The 17,450-nt window shown below is 40.4% G+C and overlaps 1 protein-coding gene across 2 annotated transcripts in view; it reads right to left on the bottom strand.

The window, feature by feature from the left end:
* Window positions 1-9,376: 9,376 nt before the first annotated feature.
* SUCLG2 (succinate-CoA ligase GDP-forming subunit beta) overlaps window positions 9,377-17,450 on the bottom strand; it is a 283,719-nt gene continuing 275,645 nt past the window's right edge. For both annotated transcript variants that reach the window (XM_071222260.1, XM_024556623.4), the window contains exon 11: window positions 9,377-9,870. In XM_071222260.1, the coding sequence (XP_071078361.1) occupies window positions 9,755-9,870 (116 nt within the window). In that variant the 3' untranslated portion in view covers window positions 9,377-9,754. The remainder of the gene's footprint in view (window positions 9,871-17,450) is intronic.

Genomic DNA, 17,450 nt, shown 5'->3' with positions numbered 1-17,450 from the left:
GCATGGCATTCAATCTCCATGAATTTGAGTTTTTTCCTTAATGTTGGTTTCTAGTTTCAATCCTTTGTGGTCAGAGAAAATGCTTGATATGATTTCAATTTTCTTGAATTTGTTGGGACTTGTTTTGTGCCCTATCATGTGGTCTATCTTTGTAAATGTTCCATGTGTATTTGAAAAGAACGTGTATTTTGCTTCTTTGGGATGAAAGGTTCTATATATGTATCAGTTAAGTCCAGTTGACCTCAGACCTTGTTCAACGCCACTATATCTTTTTTTGATATTTTATTTAGAAGATCTATCCATTTTTGACAGTGAGGTGTTAAAATCCCCTAGTATAAGTGTGTTACTACTAATATCTTTTTTGAAGTCACTCAAGATTTTCCTTATATATTTGGGTGCTCCTATATTGGGTGCATATATGTTTATAATGTTTATGTGTTCTTGATGGATTCTTCCCTTGAGTATTATGAAGTGTCCTTCTGGGTCTCTTTTTATGGCCAATGTTTGTAGTCTATTTTTTCTGATATGAGTGTTGTTATCCCAGACTTCTTTCCTGTCCATTTGCTTCGATTATTTTTTTCCAACCCTTCACTTTCAGTCTGTTTAAGTCTTTTTTTCCGAGGTGGGTCTCTTACAGGCAGTATATGTGTGGGTCATGATTTCTTATCCAATCAGCTACTCTTATGTTTTTATTGGAGCCTTTAATCCATTTACGTTTAAGGTTAGTATTGATAGGTACTTATTCATTGCCATTGTAATTCCTTTGTACCTGTGTTCCTCTCTCTCTCTGTCTCACTCTTTTTCATCCATTTCTTAAAGCAATCTCTTTAGCATATCTTGCAGTGCTGGTTTGTTGGAGGTGTATTCTTTGAGCCTTCTTTTGCCTGGGAAACTCCTTATCTGGCCTTCCATTTTACTTGAGAGCCTTGCTGGATAGAGTATTCTTGGTTGCAGGCCTTTGCTTTGGGTGGGTGAGGACTGGGCACTGAGATCCCAGTGGCCAGCCTCTCAGTTCTCTCTCCCAAGCCTCTGTCCCCAGTGTCTCCTCTAGTGTCTCTAGTCCACTCTGCCCTCCCTCTGCCAGGGATCTATATCTGTGGCTGTCTCCTTTAATTTCTAATCTACTCATTCTGCTCTCAGCAATCAGGGTTAAGCACCACAGAGGCAGGACAGAGTTTTTCTTGGGGGTAGGGCTGTTGTTTCCCTTCATGTTGCTGCTTCTCAGAGGGGAGTGGTCTGCCTAGGCACAATGGCTGCCACCCTTTGGAGGATTGGTCAGCACCAGGTTCCGTGCAGCTACTCTCTCCACTGTCTCCAAAACCTTCTGTCCCCAGTCTTCCCTCAGGCGTCTCCAGCCCATTCTGCTCCTGCCTTTGTCAGAACCCTGGGTAAGTGACAGCAAATGAAAATTTTGTGTTACCCTTTTAAGCAGCTCTTTGCATCTCCAGCCATCCATCTCTGGTGGAGAATAATCCTGACACTTTTTGCTGCTGGTTATCTGTGTACTTTTTGGGCTCTGGTGCTCTAGGCGAGGGATTGTAGGTTAGGGTTTAGACCCCATTCTTCTCAGGGGGATCCAACCTGCTGCTTAGTGATCCCTGTGGCACTGCCACCTGTGGGTCCACAGCCAGCCCTCTTGAGTGTCCACTGTACTCCTTACCAGTCGGGTTGTGCCAAAGCTGATTCTACTGTCTGTCCGGGGTTATAAGGCTTCTCTCTCTTGTTATTGTTCAGTTGTTTGTTCTGGGTAATTTCTCCACAATTTAGTTGTAATTACAGATTTGTTCTGGCAGGAGGTTAGTGTGGCTTCCACTCACTCTGCCATCTTGTCAACACTATACTTTAATTTTTATGATATTGGTTTTAAGTCTGTCTCCTACACTACATTGCAAAGTCCAAGAGTTTAGAAGATACGACTGTTTTTCTGTTCTCCATTGTGCCCTCGGCAGTGGACAATACCTAATATAGTGACTAGTACCAGTGTTTATTGGATAAAGAAATTGTAACCAATGAATCTATCCTCTACCTTCTGTGGATGATGACAGTTAACAACTTACATCTGTGTCCTTCTCCAGAGGATTGCCCTTGAATGACAGGAGCTGCCTTATCCAGAGGTACCTGAGAGGTTACCCAAAACAACCTGTTTCCCAGGGAAAGCCCATAACCAATGACTGACCCATGTAGGTGTTGAAGAGCCTTGCCTGCTCTCTCTGGGTAAGACAACCTCTGTCATGCAATTAATGCTCTAAAGCCCCATGGGGTCAGACTTAGGCTAGGCTTCTCCTGAAACCACATCTTTTTGTCTAGTCCCTTCCCTTGCACTATGCCAGGCCTCTTAGGCTTCTCTTGAGAATGTGACCTCAGTACTCACATGAATAAGGATTGTTGTGTTACATTCTGCTTCCAACCAAACCACACCAAAGACATGAGTTCAACTTGAGCACTTCTTGCTCACCCAAGGAGCAAATCTAAGAGAGAACCTGAAATATTATCCATTTGGATAAATCTTCATGTATAGGAAAGTAAGAGCTCACTTTTCTCAAAGGATCCAGAATTTCACAGGTGTCTAATAATTCCAGGGTTGATTAGAGCCCTAATCAACTCATTAAACTATGAGGAGGCAGAGTTGACATTCTGTGAAAAATCCTCCAACATGACTTTTTCTTGAAAGAACCATTGCCAATTCAGGAAAGTCTTCCCATGATTTTTCAAGTGTTTTGTCACTTTTCTGGTGATTTTAGTTTCTGGAGTCCATGATTCCTTTATGCCTAGCTTCTAATCATCTTGGAGGTTTTCTGGGATCTGGTATACCCATTCGACAAGCTCTTACCATATGTTTGTCATGGCTTATCTAGGTGCTCACAAAAGGTAGTTGAATGAATGATCTCAAGGATAATTATTTTAAACTTTAATTTATTAGGTTTATGTAATTACAATTACATAAGCATCTGAAACAGCTTGTCATAAAATTGAAAACACTGAAAAACAAAATGGAATCTATTAAATTTGTACAGTTTGAATGTTTAAAAGAATTTCACTAAGTTTAAAATAGACAGAAACATGGATCAAAAGCCACTTAAAAGTGATTTGTTAAATTGGATAAATTTATAAATAGAATAAGATTTATCAGTTTAAAAACTAGGCTTTAAAATTTATAACTTAATTACTTATTAACTAATAAAGCAATTTAAATCTCTGAGAAATCTCCCCAAATGGTATGATTTTTATCTCTGGGACCATCTGGCCAGGTTTTTCTAGTGTTTCACATTCCATCTCTTCCCCAAGTCCTGTGTAGTTCCATTGAGCAGTTCTAAGCATCTAGATCATCTGATCCTTGAATAGAGGGTCTGTTTCTATTTAATCTGTTTTCTCCCAGCAGTTGCCATGTTGCTGGAGCAGAGAAACATGTTCGAGTTAAACTTAATTATATTTTTCTTTTTTTCTAAATCTTTTCTTAAAATTTTTATTTATTTATTTTTAGAGATAGGGGAAGGGAAGGAGAAAGAGAGGGAGAAAAATATCAATGTGTGGTTGCCTTTCACGTGCCCCCTACTGGGGACCTGGCCTGCAACCCAGGCATGTGCCCTGAATGGGAATTGAACCTGAGACCTTTTGGTTCACAGCCCGTGCTCAGTCCATTGAGCTACACCAGCCAGGTCTTGTATTTTTCAAGCTCTGTTTTAAAATGCTGAATAGTGAGACAATAATCCTGAACAGGTTTGTGTTCATGGTACACTGTCAAATGCTAGAATTTTAAATATTATAGTTCAAAGGATAAAAAAAAAATCAGAGGGCCTGAATCTCATCAGTCGTATCTGCAACTTGAGTGTTGAGGACTTTGAGCAGTATTTGGTCCTGTCCAGTGCTCTCTTGTAGTTTGGGAACAACTGTTGCCCGCCTGGGACATGCTTTTTCATGTCTGCAGGAGCAAATTTCCACTATGTTTCTGAGGGGTGGGCTTGTCCTTATACTATGCTTCTTCCTAAATGGCAAGTTTGACCCCCACTAAATGCTTCAACATTGATCCACAGTTTGACATTTTTTCCTGGAACCCACTGTGGTATAATTTCAAATATTATAATTTTAGGTGCCACACTTTAATTGTTTAAGGAAGTCCAAATAACATGAAACACATCATTAATATATCACAACTCATATTGTAGAAAAAATGATTTCTATGTATTGAACGAAACTGAGGGGGGCATATCTATGAAATATACACTAGTTGAAAATCACTAATTATTTCAATCCCAGACCTAACACTAAAATTAGTATTTACTCTGTGACAATACAATGCAAATTGAATGAGGTGATTTTTAAATGTTATTTAAATAGATAATTTAAAAAACAAACTTTTACTTGGGTCTGTATTGACCATGTTTTCTTTTCTTTTACACTTTAATATTCTTCCAAAAATAGAATATTATTTGTAAGAACTTATGTATGTTTACAGTCTTATATGGTTTGCATTGCAAGTTAATTCAAGACCCCTAATGAGGAACTGTATAAATGAATTTATATCTTTTTCAGTTGAATACATTCATCTACTAACCAAACTGTTCTCCAGTTTCACTGGATGTTACTAAATTTTCTCCTACTGCTATTATAATACTGTCTCCAGCCTTCAGCTTTTCGACCCCTTGCCTTTTGTCTTGTGGGTGGTTTTGTATATTGGGGAAGGCAATGAATTATCAGGAATGTGCCTGGAATTCGGTCCCTAGAAAATGGCTCCTGCCTCATGCACTGTGAAAGGCTGGCAAGGCACATTCCCACTGTAGTCAATTAGTCCAACTGCACAGAGTGAGCTTTAAGCTTTAAAATATTGTTTCCCAAGGTATGGAGTATACTAAATAGGTAATACAGTTTAAGAACACATCTTGGTAAACGTGTGCCTCCAGCATTCCTTCAAAGTATCCTTGACTACAAGCAGCACAACTATATTGAATTTGGGTCCTTAGGTTTAAGACAAAGAGCAATGGCTTTAGACTTAGGAGATGAGTTTCAATCCTGACCAGCCATATACCATTTGTATGTTTTTGGTCATGCTTTTACCTTCCCTGAGATACAGTGTTCTCATCTGTACAACAGGAACTATAGATTCAGAGTTGTTAAGAGGATTAATGAAGGCAAAGTAGGTGATGTTCCTGGCTCACAGTAAGAACTGACTCAATGTGAGCTCCTCTGAAGAAAGAAATGCCTAAAGCTCACCTGATTTCAATCACAGAGTTGTGCTGTCAGAGATATGGTAACTTCCAGCAAAACGTGGCCAGTAAGTAACTGACATTAGAGACTAAAATTCTGTTCTCCATGATCAATAGTCACATGTGGCTAGTGGCCACATATTGGACATACTATTGCCATCATCACAGGAGATTCTACTGCGCACTGATACAGTAGACGTGAGTTACCAAAGAACCGGAAGTGCAGAAGTCTAAACTTTAAAACTATGTAACTTTAGCAAAGCATTTTTATCTTACTGTATTACTATTTCCTCAATGGTCAAATGCCTTTGCAGCAATGTTATGGAGATTAGGTACACTAAAATCACTTTTTTGGTTGCTTTATCATTTTCCCAGGACCCCAAGATTAAATTGTGCACAGTGCAGTCTCTAGCAAAGACCACTTTACGAGCAACTCAAGAGATAACAGTGCTTTGGGGATTCAATATTCATAGCTATGATTTGATATTATTCCAACACACCTGTAAGTAGTTAACAAAAATCTTATGCTACAAAGCATGCCAAGCTATCTGCAGCTAATTCCTGGGTTCTCACTGGCAAATGGTCTTTTGTAGACTAGTAAGTTCTTACAGGGTTTAAAATGTAAAGATTAAAGATCATAATTCTTACTTATTCTTTTGTTTCACTTTAATGCTTAAATCTGCTTTTTGCTTGTTTGGAAACAATAATCTGTTACAGTTATTTGAGAGGGAATATTGTATTTTTAAAATTTATTATAGGAAGTATTTGGCAAACCTTTATTGTAAAGGACCAAAAAGTAAATATTTTAGGGCCACAGGTCTTTATCATAACTACTTAACTCTGCTGTTGCAGCATGAAAGCAAACATAGACAACATGTAAATAAACATGCACGGCTGTGTGCCAATAAAACCATTTACTATAACAGTCCCTCTGGCCTTAGTGTGCCAACTTCAGATCTAGGATACATCAGAACATATCCCTCCTCACTCTTGCCCACAATGTTTTTCACCACTATTGTATGTTTAATTTATTTTAATTTTTGAACATATACTGCATCCTTCAAATGGCCACTGACTTTTAAATGTTTAACTTATAAATGTCCATAAAATATAATTTTTCTTCTTATCTTTATTAAGACCTTAAAATACAATGAAATTCTTTGGGATAACTTATTTTCCCCCTCCAACAGCAAATTGAGAGGAACGGACATAGAATATAAATTGTAAAAAGAACTAATTAAAAATGATTTGTGGATCTAGTCATTTAAATTTTTCTTGGCTATTTTACTAATTCATGAATTGAATTACAACTTAAGTAGAAAACCAGAATTGAGCTAAGTGCTTCAATGCCATTATTTCATATATGGACATCACTGTTCAAGACAAATAAATTAAAGTCAAGTACTCCAATGACTCAAGCAGCATTGACACAAAATGCCTGGTGACGTGTATGCATGGTACAAGTAGACTCCAGAGAACTGGAGAGGAAATAATAAAATAGAATCATGAAATTTTAGAATTAGAGGTGTCTGTATGGAATACTTTGTTCAACCTCATTGTCTTATGGTTGATGAGTGTGGTCGTCATCTCTTATTTTTCCATCCCAGAACACACTGTTTCTTTTTATTAGATCTCCTATCTCCTTAGGGAACTAGTCCTTCCTTCCCTTGCACTCAGCTTTGATAGTTTGAATGATAGTCTAGATGAGGCTGGTTTCATCCTCAGGTCAACAAGTGGGTATTTAACCCAGTTTGGATCCCTCAGAAAGAGCCCTGTTCACTTATTAAAGCCCTAGAAGAACCAGTTCAGAGATAGGTTCCTGACCCAAAATTGGTCATCTTAATTCTGGGATGTTTCTTAAGAATTACCAGGAGAAAGGAGCTTCCTTCCTTTCTCTTTCCTCCTCCCACTCTCACTGTCTCTTCTTTTTATTCTCTTTCTTGTTTTTCCTCTTTCTCCAACCCCTCTCCTCTTTTAGGGATGCTAAGGTTGACAAAGTGGTATGGCGGCCATTCTGCCACCTTGTGGAAATGGTCCATCTGAGAATGAAACCAGCACAGACAAGCTGATCTGAGATGCAGTTCCAAGTTCTGATGGCTTTGAGTCTCTGGATGCAGCCTTAATTATATAACCAGACACGTTTCTATAACCACAAGAGCAAAACAGTTCTCCCCTTTTTTTCTTAAGCTTGAGTTGGGTTTTTGTCATTACAAGAGAGTCTAGATAAACACAATAGATTAATCAATTCACAGAAGTGAACCTTGATAAGTGGGAGGGTCAGGACTTTCACATTCTCTAAATGTGATGCTGCTTCTAGGAGACTGATGTGGAGACTAGCAGATCTGTTCAAATCTTACAAGCAAAGCAGATCAGGTAAATTGTGTGGACTACTCTGTAAGTTTCACGGGCACAAAATACCAAGTTTAGACAGTAACCTTGTTTCACAGATATTCCTGCTTAGGACGGAACCAAGTTTAAGAAAATATTGATCACCTATAAAGGAAACTATTTTTCATATTTACATATAGCACAGGTGACACAAAGAACTGGAGGGGATGCTGGAAAGTCAACAATATAGGACACCCTGGAGTAGGTAATACATGGGGGACTTCCATTCCATGACCGACACCACAGCCCCTGATCCCACTGAGCCCTCAGTCAGTAGAGCTGGGCCTGCACACAGGTACCAGTATTCATTCTACAAGTCTTTATGAAATCTATACTTGGGACAGATTTGAACAATATAAACTCAGATACTGGGAGCTTTCAAGAAAAAAAAAAAAAACAATCCTGACAACCACTTATTTGGAAACATAAAAGGGAGTTGGCTAGTTGCTTGTTATTAATCTTCTTACAAAATGATTACATAATTTAATTCCCTTATCCCACACCTCCAAACTGGATTAATGAGAAACATCAACATATTTGTCATGTGAACACAGGCCTTCACAGAAAGCAAAAATTCAAATATGCTGACTTTTGCCCAATTGACAAAATATATATATCCTTTTACCACACAACTAGTTATAAAAACATCAAAAATCAAAACCTACCAAAAAAGACATTGTTGATATTTTTCATTCACTGCATAACAATTAAAAAGAACATAAGGCAGATCTATTAAGTGTATTTTCTCTCCATGGCAAATACGGAGCTATAATGTGACTTTTCAACTTTTGTCCAATGTAAAATTTATGAGAACTGGTAAGAAACAAACAAAAAAGTTTGATCTGTTACACATTTTTATGTTGATAGGAAAACTATTAATGCCGGACACTGAACCTCACTGAATGGGAGTTTATGTTTCTTGATTTCTGTAGCATTCATTATGCAGACTGAAGTCACATTTTAACCTGTTAGACATCTGTGATGCTTACCTGGGCTTCTGGTTTGTATATAATTTTTATTCTTTCTTTGAATAATCTCCTAACAGAAAATGATTACTGATAAAGCTGAGTGGAACTGGAATAATCCTGGGGATATATAACCAATATACAAGTATAACCCAAATTTTCTCATTTTGGGGATATGCCTGAGACACTAAGACTAGTGTCTTAGTAAAAGAAAAAAATGTTTAAGGAATAATGTTGACTAAAATGAGAAATACACAGATTTTAGAGCTTACAAAACAGGATTTATTTAAATTTGTGTACAAAATGAAAATTTACCAAAATATCATCATAAACCTAATTACTCTCCTCCCCTCAAATGGACATTATGAAAAAAGCCACATTCTCTTAATTGCATTTCCCCAGCTGGTAGAGTCTGGGGGGTCAGAAGGGCAGGGGGAGATAAAATACTGACAGTCACAAAAAAATTTCATCTTGGAATGTCTAAATTAAAGAGATTTCCATAAGAAATCAGCTCTCTTCAGTTTTCACACTAAAATGAAATAATCTACTTGAAAATCCAAATAAGGCTTCTGGTCTTATTTTTCATGTGAAGTAAGGAGTATATTCAATATTAAGGCAAATGGTAGAATCCAGGTATGGAATGTCATTTGGAAGTGTGGACTTCCCATTGTAAAATATACTTGGGAATATTCATGGATTTTTCAAACATGTGCTAGAATTAGAAACTTTGAAAAAGTGAGACAGTGTATAACAGCTATTTGTTTGCATGTCTTAGCTGCACCTTTCTGATACCTAATCTGCTAAACGTAGTCTTGTCTAAGGTTTTGATGGCCTGAGATCTTTTTATTATACAGGAATAAATGTTCACCAAAATTGCTGTCAATGAATACAGGCCTGTTAGCCACAGACTGCTCTCCCAAGTCAGCAATACAATGCCTACTGAGCAGGCTCAGGGTGATAGAAAAGTAGGAGAACACAGGGCATTAATTTAATAGACATATGTAAAATCAGATTTTTTAGGCTGTCTAGATTTCTGACTCAAGAAGACACAGATTTAAGATTTTCCACACAATGATTCTTGTTCTTCCCCATCCCATATTTTTTCCCAATGAGATAACCATTTCCTTCACAGTGAAGAGAGAATCATCCATTTTTATGGCAAAAATGGACTTCTTCCTCCAAGGGACCATGACAAAAGCATCATTTCTTAGCCACACTGGCCACAGCCTTCTTGGCTGCATCCTCCAGGTTGACGGCCGAAGTAATGGGGAGCCCGCTGTTATTGAGTATCTTCTGGGCCTCATGGACGTTGGTTCCTAGAAGGGGGTGACAGACAGACATTGATGTGAAACTGCAGGTGATGCCCTGAGAAATTTCATGAAAACTGAAATCATGAGATGCCTGGGTGTCACTAATATAATTCATTACAATTCAATATAACTCAGCTTCAGCTTTTTATGATGCAGATATGGCTATTTAAATAAATCCGGATGACAAATTAATTTTTTCCTTTTGTTTTTTAGACAGAAGGGGGGGAGGTTGGGAAGTTACCTCTAGCACATGCCCTGACTGGGGACTGAACCTGCAACCTAGGTATGTGCCCTGACCAGGAATTGAACCGGAGACCTTTTGGTTTGCAGAACAATGCCCAACCAAATGAGCCATACTGGCCAGGGCTATTTCCTCCCTCTTTACATCTAAAGGTGTGGCATTATAAAGATATTGCCTATATTTTCTCTGGCATTTAAAACATGAAAATAATAAGGTTCTTATAAGACTGTGAAAAAATAAAGATTAACAAACACTTGTAAACAAATTTTAAAAAGGAAAATCTTCTGAAATGGATTTATCCCTTGACTACAGTCTGAATATGGAAAGTAAAGAAAAAGCTTTTTGTAAAAAATGAGCCAAAGAATAGTTAATCATGGTGTTGGGCTGCAAGGGACTATTCATTCTGTACTTTTCCACCAGCAAAGCAAAGAAATGTAGGTTCTAATCAATGTACTGACAAGAAAGATTATGTAATGAGATCTATATCAAGCAGTGGTCCAACTAGAAAAGGAGATGAAAGATAGGACTTCTGAGAGACTAAGGGACATTTTTTTACTGATAAAAACTGAAATCACTAAAAATCCACAGTCAAGTAGATTTAATGTAGTTTTGGCCCATACAAGAAGTCATGTCCTGATGCCTTAAAATAAAGGGTCTGAGTCATGGCCTGACCTGAGATTGGAGGTTCAGACAATCTGCCATCTATGGCCATGAATCCACTGCTTTGGAGACTATGACCGTCCTCAATATGCCCACTCCTGCTTCCTCCTCATTCTACGTAAAAAAGGGCAGAGGCCCCGAAAAGGACATTGCAGTCTCTGATGGCATCTCTTGGCCATTCCTGGTGGATCTGGAGGATTTGCTGGCCAAGCTATCCCATTCAAAGGTTTGCTTCTGGGAATGACAACTTAACATGTGAAATGTTTTTCTGTTCTTTCAGAGAGGTAACAAGACCCTAAAAGAAATGTGATAAAATTTAAAGAGTCTAATGAAATATCATCATTTCCTGTGCTTTTACCTAGTTAGTAGGACAAAGCCTGTTTATAAACAAAGACTTGAAATCTAGACCTTGGAGGACCTAAGAATGCAAGGATAAAGGAGGCACAGGGTCAGCATGTTTCATACAAAAGGTAAAGGTGAGTTAAAAGGGAACGGTGGAGTGAAAAGGTGACATTGTGTTGATTCTCCAGGGGTCCTGGGTCCACCAAAGCAGTGGTGAAGGGGACACTCAGCACTGGGTCTTTGGCTCAATGCTTACTCGGCACTGCTTGACACAGGAATCTGATGAAAGTGATCTCTGCAAAGCAATAACTCGAAAGGCAGGGAAGTTGTTACTGAAATGTCCAGCCTCTGATCCTGGCTCTGTTGTGCATTAGTTTGTAGTTTTGAGTAAATCATTTCACTGGTTTGATCCTCAACTTCTTTATCTCCAGGCATAACATTATGACCATCTTCCTTATAACAAATATTCATTAAACACTTACATATGCCTGATATAATGCTAAGTGACTTGTATGCAGTCTTTTCAATGACTCTGAAAGGTCCTACTGTCCCTGTTACAAGATTACGTTACTGAGGCACAGAGAGGTTAAAGAACTTTTCCGTAATCATACAGGCCACGGTGGAAGTGATAGGATGTGAAACCTAATTACACAATCCTAACTGTTCTAAAGCTATGCCTGTCTGTTCCCTTGTAAAATGAGGGAGAATGCTGATAGTAGCATAGGTTGTGGTGAGAAGCAAAAGAAATAACACATGTGAAAGCATTTTGTAAATGGCAAAGTATCTGTGGCAGACCAGGCCAGCTTCCACCATGGGGAGCTGTGGCTGGGTGGTAGCTGCCCAAGCAGTGTGCGGTACCCAGGCCCCCTTGCATCCAGATGGAGTCACGTGACTGAATTCTGGCCACTGGAGTACAAAGAGAAAGGAAATACATGCCCATAAAAGTATCCAATGGGACCCTCGACACTGGTTTCGCTGTCTGCCATCTGGAACATTGCCAGCCCGGACAACCTGGAAGGCACCTTTTTGAAGATGGTAATGACTCCTTCAACAGGGATAACTGATTAGGGCAGAGTATCCCACTCACTTACTCTCGTGGACCTCATAATGAATGAGAAAGAACGTTCTATTAATTCTCTGACATTTCAGCATTTCCCTCTTGTTACAGAAGCTAGCATTTACTTGAATAACATTACTTTGTAAATGTGGTAGCCAGCTACCAATCAATCCTCACCCTCTTTGTGTTCACACCCCTGTGTAATCCTCTCCACATAACAGTGAGCTGGATCCAGCTACTTGCTTCTTATGAACAAGAATGTAACAGAAGTGATGGAATGCCGCTTTTGAGACTAAGTTACAAAACCCCATGATTCCATCTTGTTCCCTCTGACCCCTATATTATTTGAATGCTCTGCTGGATTCCTTATAGGAAACCCAGGAGGCAAGGAACAAGGGCAACCTCTGGCCAACAGCCAATTGAGGAATGGTGGCCTCCGTCCCACAGCGACATGAGTGCACCTGGAAGCTAAGCCTTGATGTGATCTTAGCCCTGTGAAAGACCCTGTGCCTCAGGACCCAGCCACGCCACACCTGATTCCCCACCACAGAAACTGAGCTCATCAATGTCCCCAGTATTAAGCTGCTAAATTTGGGGGCAATTCAGGGCAATTTGTTACTTAACTAATGCATATGTAAAGATCTATTATTTCATTAATACAATGTCAGTGTGTATATCGGCTGATTTGGTGAAGTTTCAGCCAAAGTCCCAGAGGCTGTGGAGTAGGCCAGAGGACCAGACAATAGCAGGTGTTGGAACCAGGCCAGGGAATTCCCACGTTAATCCAGAGGCAGAGCTGGCACAGAGCAATGACACAGCATGAAGCAAAAGCCCCAATTGGCCCAGAAGGTGAATAAAAAATATGTAAACTTTTTAAAAACGATTTTATTTTTAGAGACAGGGAAGGGAAGGACAGAGGGGAACATCAATGTGTGGTTGCCTCTCATGCGCCCCCTACTGGGAACCTGGCCTGCAACCCAGGCATGTGCTCTGACTGGGAATCAAACCTGAGACCCTTTGGTTCGCAGCCCACACTCAGTTCACTGAGCTACACCAGCCAAGGCATAAATATGTAAATTTTTATCTCCTTCAAAACAGGCACAGTCTAGAATTCTCTCCTCAAGGGTTCTCCAATCTGCCAGGGCTTAAATCTAACCTAAGATACAAAAGGTTTTTTTTCCTTCTTCCCTTCTTCAGAGCACCCTCCAATCTCAACACATGGATCCCAAGACCTCAATGATCACCCCAAGATGCAGATTCATCTGCCCGATACTCCAGGCACCCTGGGTCCTTGTCCCTAACTCTTCCCCTGCTTGGTGTGAGTCCTGCTGCGGGCACGGGTCTTACCCAGGCCTGTTAAGCTGTCTGTGTAACTAGACTGATACACAAATTAGCAGTGCTCATTGTAGTGATAATCATAGTAAAAGCAATAATAGCAGCTATCACTTAGCATGTGTCACAGGCTGTTCCAGGGTTCTAAGCGTATTAGCTCATTTGTTCCTCAGTGGCAATTCCGAGATAGCTGTTATTATGCTTCCTCTTATAGATGAGAGGACTGAGGCACAATTAAGTAAAGGCTAATGTCTGACGAGCATGGCTAGTAATAGCTAGGAAGCAGTGGAATGAGCATTCAACGTGCCCCGTCATTGGTTTAAATGATTTCTGGAACTAATACTCGACACACTTATTTTGAATCTTGAATAACTCCTTATGACTTTGTATATATGTGTCATAATAATAATGCTAGCAGTAATAAAAAATCTCTGCATTTTTTGTGGTTTACAAAGTCCTCCCACATGACTTTACTTGACCTGTACAATAACCTTATGAGTTAGGTGTTTATAAATCCATTCCTCTTTCAGCCACGGGCACTAAGGCTTAGTGACTGGCAGGATTCAGTCTTAAAATTCTATGCTCTTCCCACTCTATTTTCATTTCCTGGGGACTCCTGTTTGGCATTTAAAATTGGCAGCACTATTCCATGCATGAGATCACCTGAATTTCAATGATGCTACAAATTACTTAAGAGCAAAAATCAGGCACAATTAGAATGTCTGCTCTTTCCAACATCCCATCTGGCTAAACCTACTCTACCCACTGTCCCTGCTGGAGGAGGGACCACAGTGTTCCTTGAGGCAGAATTGATTGTTCCCAAAACACTGATTGCAGCTGATCCGAGGATGGTCCAAATATAGATGATGGTCATTAGCTTGTCCAAGTAGATTTGCTCATGGCTATGGGTAGTATCCATGGTGAGCATAGTAGCATGAAAAGGACTTATGAGTCACAAGCAGACAAGAGAACTGCAGACCATGTATGCAGAGGGCTGTGGAGTCAGGTGAACAGACAAGGGCTGCCCTGGTGCTGCAGAGGTCTGCCTCCAACCCAGACCCTTCTCTTGCATGGGGCCAGTGTCACCATGGTTCCACTCCATTCTGAGAGCTGTTTATTCAGCTTCACCAGAGTTCACCTGTATGTGTAGACTTTTTTTGTTCCCGAAATAAATGCTCTTCCTTGCAACCTATCTAAATTAGCCTAATTAAATCAGTTAATTAATATCCTCTTTAGCACCTAACTTAGCACCAGGTATTTCCAAGGAGGGAAAAGCAACTGGTTTGGAAATCTATGACCCTGCAGACAGGCTGAGCATTTGTCCTTCTACCTGGAGCTCTGTTGCCCTCTCTCTGCCTGGCTGACACTCATGGGTTCATGAAGTACCTCTGTAAATGGTATTTCTATGGGGAAGCCTTCTTTTCACCACTTCCCAAATCCCAAACTAGAGCAGAAGATTGTAAAATGAGCTTCCGGAGTACCTTGTACTTATCGACTCTTCTCTCACCCACACTAGACATAAGCTTCACAAAAGGCTGACATTTTGTTAGGCCTGTTCATCAGGGAAGCTCCGGCTTGGTGCAATGCCCATCACACAGGAGGGACCTGTCGATGGACTGACCCACCACAGATGGGCTCATGCGTACAAAGTAAGATGGTGGAGGGGAGTGTTAGGCGGGTACTTTTCTCATTGCCTTGCTGGTCCAACATCCTCAAATAACTCTTTGTGTTAGGTTTGGGATAGAAACTCCAGATGGCCTGATGAAAAACAAGGAGGGATTGTTCTTGAGCTTTCCCAGGGTTCTCTAGGGGCTTTCGGAGGGGCCTCAGCAGCTGGCCGTGTGCAGTGCCCTTCAGTGAGGGTTCCCAGCTGCTTCCAGGCCTCTGCCCAGCAGCTCCTCATGCTCCTGGTTCAGAGCCAGCAGGCAGGGCCAGGGTAGAGGGGACATGGGGCCCTCCCTTCTCCAGCTGCCCCTGCAGGACCATATCAAATATCTAATTGCTTCATAATTTCAGGATCCATTAAAGTGAATTTTAATTATACTTGCAGTTATACTTTAATTACAGTCTTAATTATTAAGCATATAGTAAGCACACTCGGAACTAGGCTATTTGGAAGGAATATTCATGTTGAAACAGAAAGCTCAGGCACAGGACTAGGAGGGGAAACAGAGCATATACAGGGGACGTGCTCAGAGGAAGCTCTGCCACACAGGGCAGGAGTGGCGGTGTCAGAGACAGAGTCTAGAGAGATAGACACCTGGAGAAAGAAAGAACTAGATGGAGGCAGAGGATGAGATGGGCGATAGAGTCAAAGAGAGACTGAGACATGAGATACACACACACACACACAGAAGGACAGACAGACAGAAGATGAGACATACAGAGGCAGAGAGAGACATAGAAAAAAAGAAGTAAGAGACATAAGGGATAATAGAGGAAGACTAGAGATTTAGACAGACAAGAGAATGGGGGTGGGGAGGCAGAGGGAGGAGTAGAAGGAAAAGAAGAGAGGATGAGAGAGGGGCCCAGAGAAACCTGGAAAGAGAGGGTCATGAGGAATAACCCAGAGGACAGGCACATGAAAAGAAAGAGACAGGGGCAGACAAAGAGTCAAATAGAGAGGTGAGGAAAACTCTGAGCTTGCCAAGTGTGGTCCACAGCAGCCCTGTCCCTGCCAGTATCTTCCTTGGAGAAACAATTGGAATCACCACCTGATCAGACAAACGATCCGTTCAGCTGGCCGAACTTCAGGGACTTTACATCAGCTAATTGAAAACTACTCAGTTGAGTCCTTACCTACCCACTGCATGCCCGAAACACAACAATGCACACAGAATCAAAGGGGAATGGTTTTAAAATGAAGTCTTGCTCCACTAGTAGAGAACATTATAGAAAATATTAATAATAATTATTAAAGTCTTAAAAATTCTCCAAGTCTTCTTTCTTCTTTGTTTCTGAAGACCACAGACTTCCTGCCACTGGGTGGAGGGAGAGAGCTGTAAACAGAGCTACAAGGTGAATTTATGGAGTTCATTCTTTGCTCTCATTGCAGGGAGAGAAGATAATGGTAGTGGGTACAAATTACAGGGTTTGGTTCAAAAGGTGCACCCCCACCAGGGCTTCCTATCACAGGCAGTGTGTAGAATCTGTCTTTTTAAAACTATTATTTTTAATACGAAGTCAGGCTTTTTTTTTTTTTTAAGGAGAACAATAGGAAGCACTTATGGAGTGTAGACCAGATACAATAAATGTTTGTTGGATACATAAGTTAAGGGCTTTACAAATATCATATCACTTTAATCTTTGTAGCAATCCTAAAGTGATGTCATTTTTTCTCCATTTTACAGATGAGGTAGCTGAGGCACTGGGAGGCTTAGGAACTTCCCCGAGGTTCCCTGCAAGTCAAAGGCTGAGCCAGGACTAGCATCCACGCTTGTGTGACTGCAAATGCACGTGACAACCATGCAGCCTGGACTCTCTGTGCGGACAGAAATCCTAGGGAGCCTCTAAGCTAAGTCTCTTTGTTGTTACTGGAGGGAACTGAGGCCCAGAGATGTGACACAATTTGCTCAGGTCAAACAACCAGTGACCTTGACAAGCCTGACTCTAACTCTGTGTTCCAAGTCAGGGCTGGAAAACAGTGGCCTGGAGGTCAAATCAAGGCAGTGATGTCTTTTTGTACCACCTCCAAGCTTATAATAGTTTTTACATTTTAAAATAGTTGGAAAAAATCAAGACAATATTTTGTGATACGTGACAATTATGTGAAATTCAAATTTCTGTCCATCAATAAAGTTCTGGTGGAACAGAGCTAAACGTGGCTGTTTCTGAGCTTCAGAGGCAGAACTGGGTGGTTGTTAGAGGTGCCATGGCCCATGGGTCCTAAAATCTCTGACCCATTCTTAAAGCAAGTGATTTTTTTGTCTGTTTGTTTTACTGAGAGAGAGGAGG

Source organism: Desmodus rotundus, chromosome 8 (assembly GCF_022682495.2).
Source record: "Desmodus rotundus isolate HL8 chromosome 8, HLdesRot8A.1, whole genome shotgun sequence".
Lineage (NCBI taxonomy): Eukaryota > Metazoa > Chordata > Mammalia > Chiroptera > Phyllostomidae > Desmodus > Desmodus rotundus.
This window is presented reverse-complemented; position numbering and strand designations above follow the sequence as displayed.